This window comes from Terrapene carolina, unplaced genomic scaffold, assembly GCF_002925995.2.
Source record: "Terrapene carolina triunguis isolate 2854851 unplaced genomic scaffold, T_m_triunguis-2.0 Scaffold212, whole genome shotgun sequence".
NCBI classification, from domain to species: Eukaryota; Metazoa; Chordata; order Testudines; family Emydidae; genus Terrapene; species Terrapene triunguis.
Window position 1 is genome coordinate 4,065,137 of NW_020664563.1, and position 861 is coordinate 4,065,997.

Genomic DNA, 861 nt, shown 5'->3' on the forward strand with positions numbered 1-861 from the left:
GGCTGTAGGATTTCCTTGGAAATGTCTGCGCTTTCTCTGCCCAGCAGGCTAGACTATTTCCTGCATTTTGGTTCATGTACCCTTGAACACACGTGTGGCCCAGCGACCCTGGAGTTCGGCAATGGGCACAAAGGGCCCAAATGGCTGGATGAGGCCAATGAAAGCCAGAGTTGGCTTCTCCAGGTAAGGAGGAAAGACAAATTTAAACAGGGAGACCTGGTTTTCGACCACTTTGACACATTCCCCGAGGAAGGGGAAAGAGAAGCTATATCCTGTGGCAAAGATGACCACATCGACGTTTTCCTGTCTGGTTCCGTCTTCAAAGATGGTGCCAGTTTTGGTGAACTCCCTGATGTTCGGTTTCACCAGCACCTTGCCTGAGATGATGCGGTTTGGCAGGTCATCGCTGATGGTTGGGTGCTGGCTGGAAAACTTGAATGGCACAGAAAGAGATACAAGAAATTTGAAGATCTGTTTGGAGGTTCCCAGGCCCTCCAACTGACCACCATGGGTGGTAAGAAGGAACTGAGAGGGCGCAGGGCCTGCAGCGCCTGATATACCACGCTATGAGCGCGGCACTTCAGAGGGCACCACAGCTGGCCTTACAGGTACCGCTAGGGCAAAAGTCTCTGATGGCCGTGCATGTGGGCGCATGCATGCATACAATGGAATCGACATGAGCAAGCACTCGAAGAAGAACTATCTCCTCCTACCCTGAGGTAGGTAGCTAGACAGCATGTTGGCAGAAGAAGCTAACAAATGTAAGGTAATGTGTATTGCAAAGAGTAATCTGAACTATTCATAAACAAGGCTGGGGTCTAAATTAACTGTTACCGCTCTGGAAAAAGACGTGGGCCGCAT

The 861-nt window shown here is 50.4% G+C and overlaps 1 protein-coding gene across 1 annotated transcript in view; it reads right to left on the reverse strand.

The window, feature by feature from the left end:
• Positions 1 to 861, reverse strand: part of LOC112107388 (dimethylaniline monooxygenase [N-oxide-forming] 5-like) — an 85,200-nt gene extending 84,339 nt beyond the window's left edge. Inside the window, exons 1-2 of the mRNA XM_026656112.1 lie at positions 835 to 861; positions 217 to 432 (exon numbers count right to left, since the gene is read on the reverse strand). Of these exons, the coding sequence (XP_026511897.1) occupies positions 217 to 432; positions 835 to 861 (243 nt within the window). The remainder of the gene's footprint in view (positions 1 to 216; positions 433 to 834) is intronic.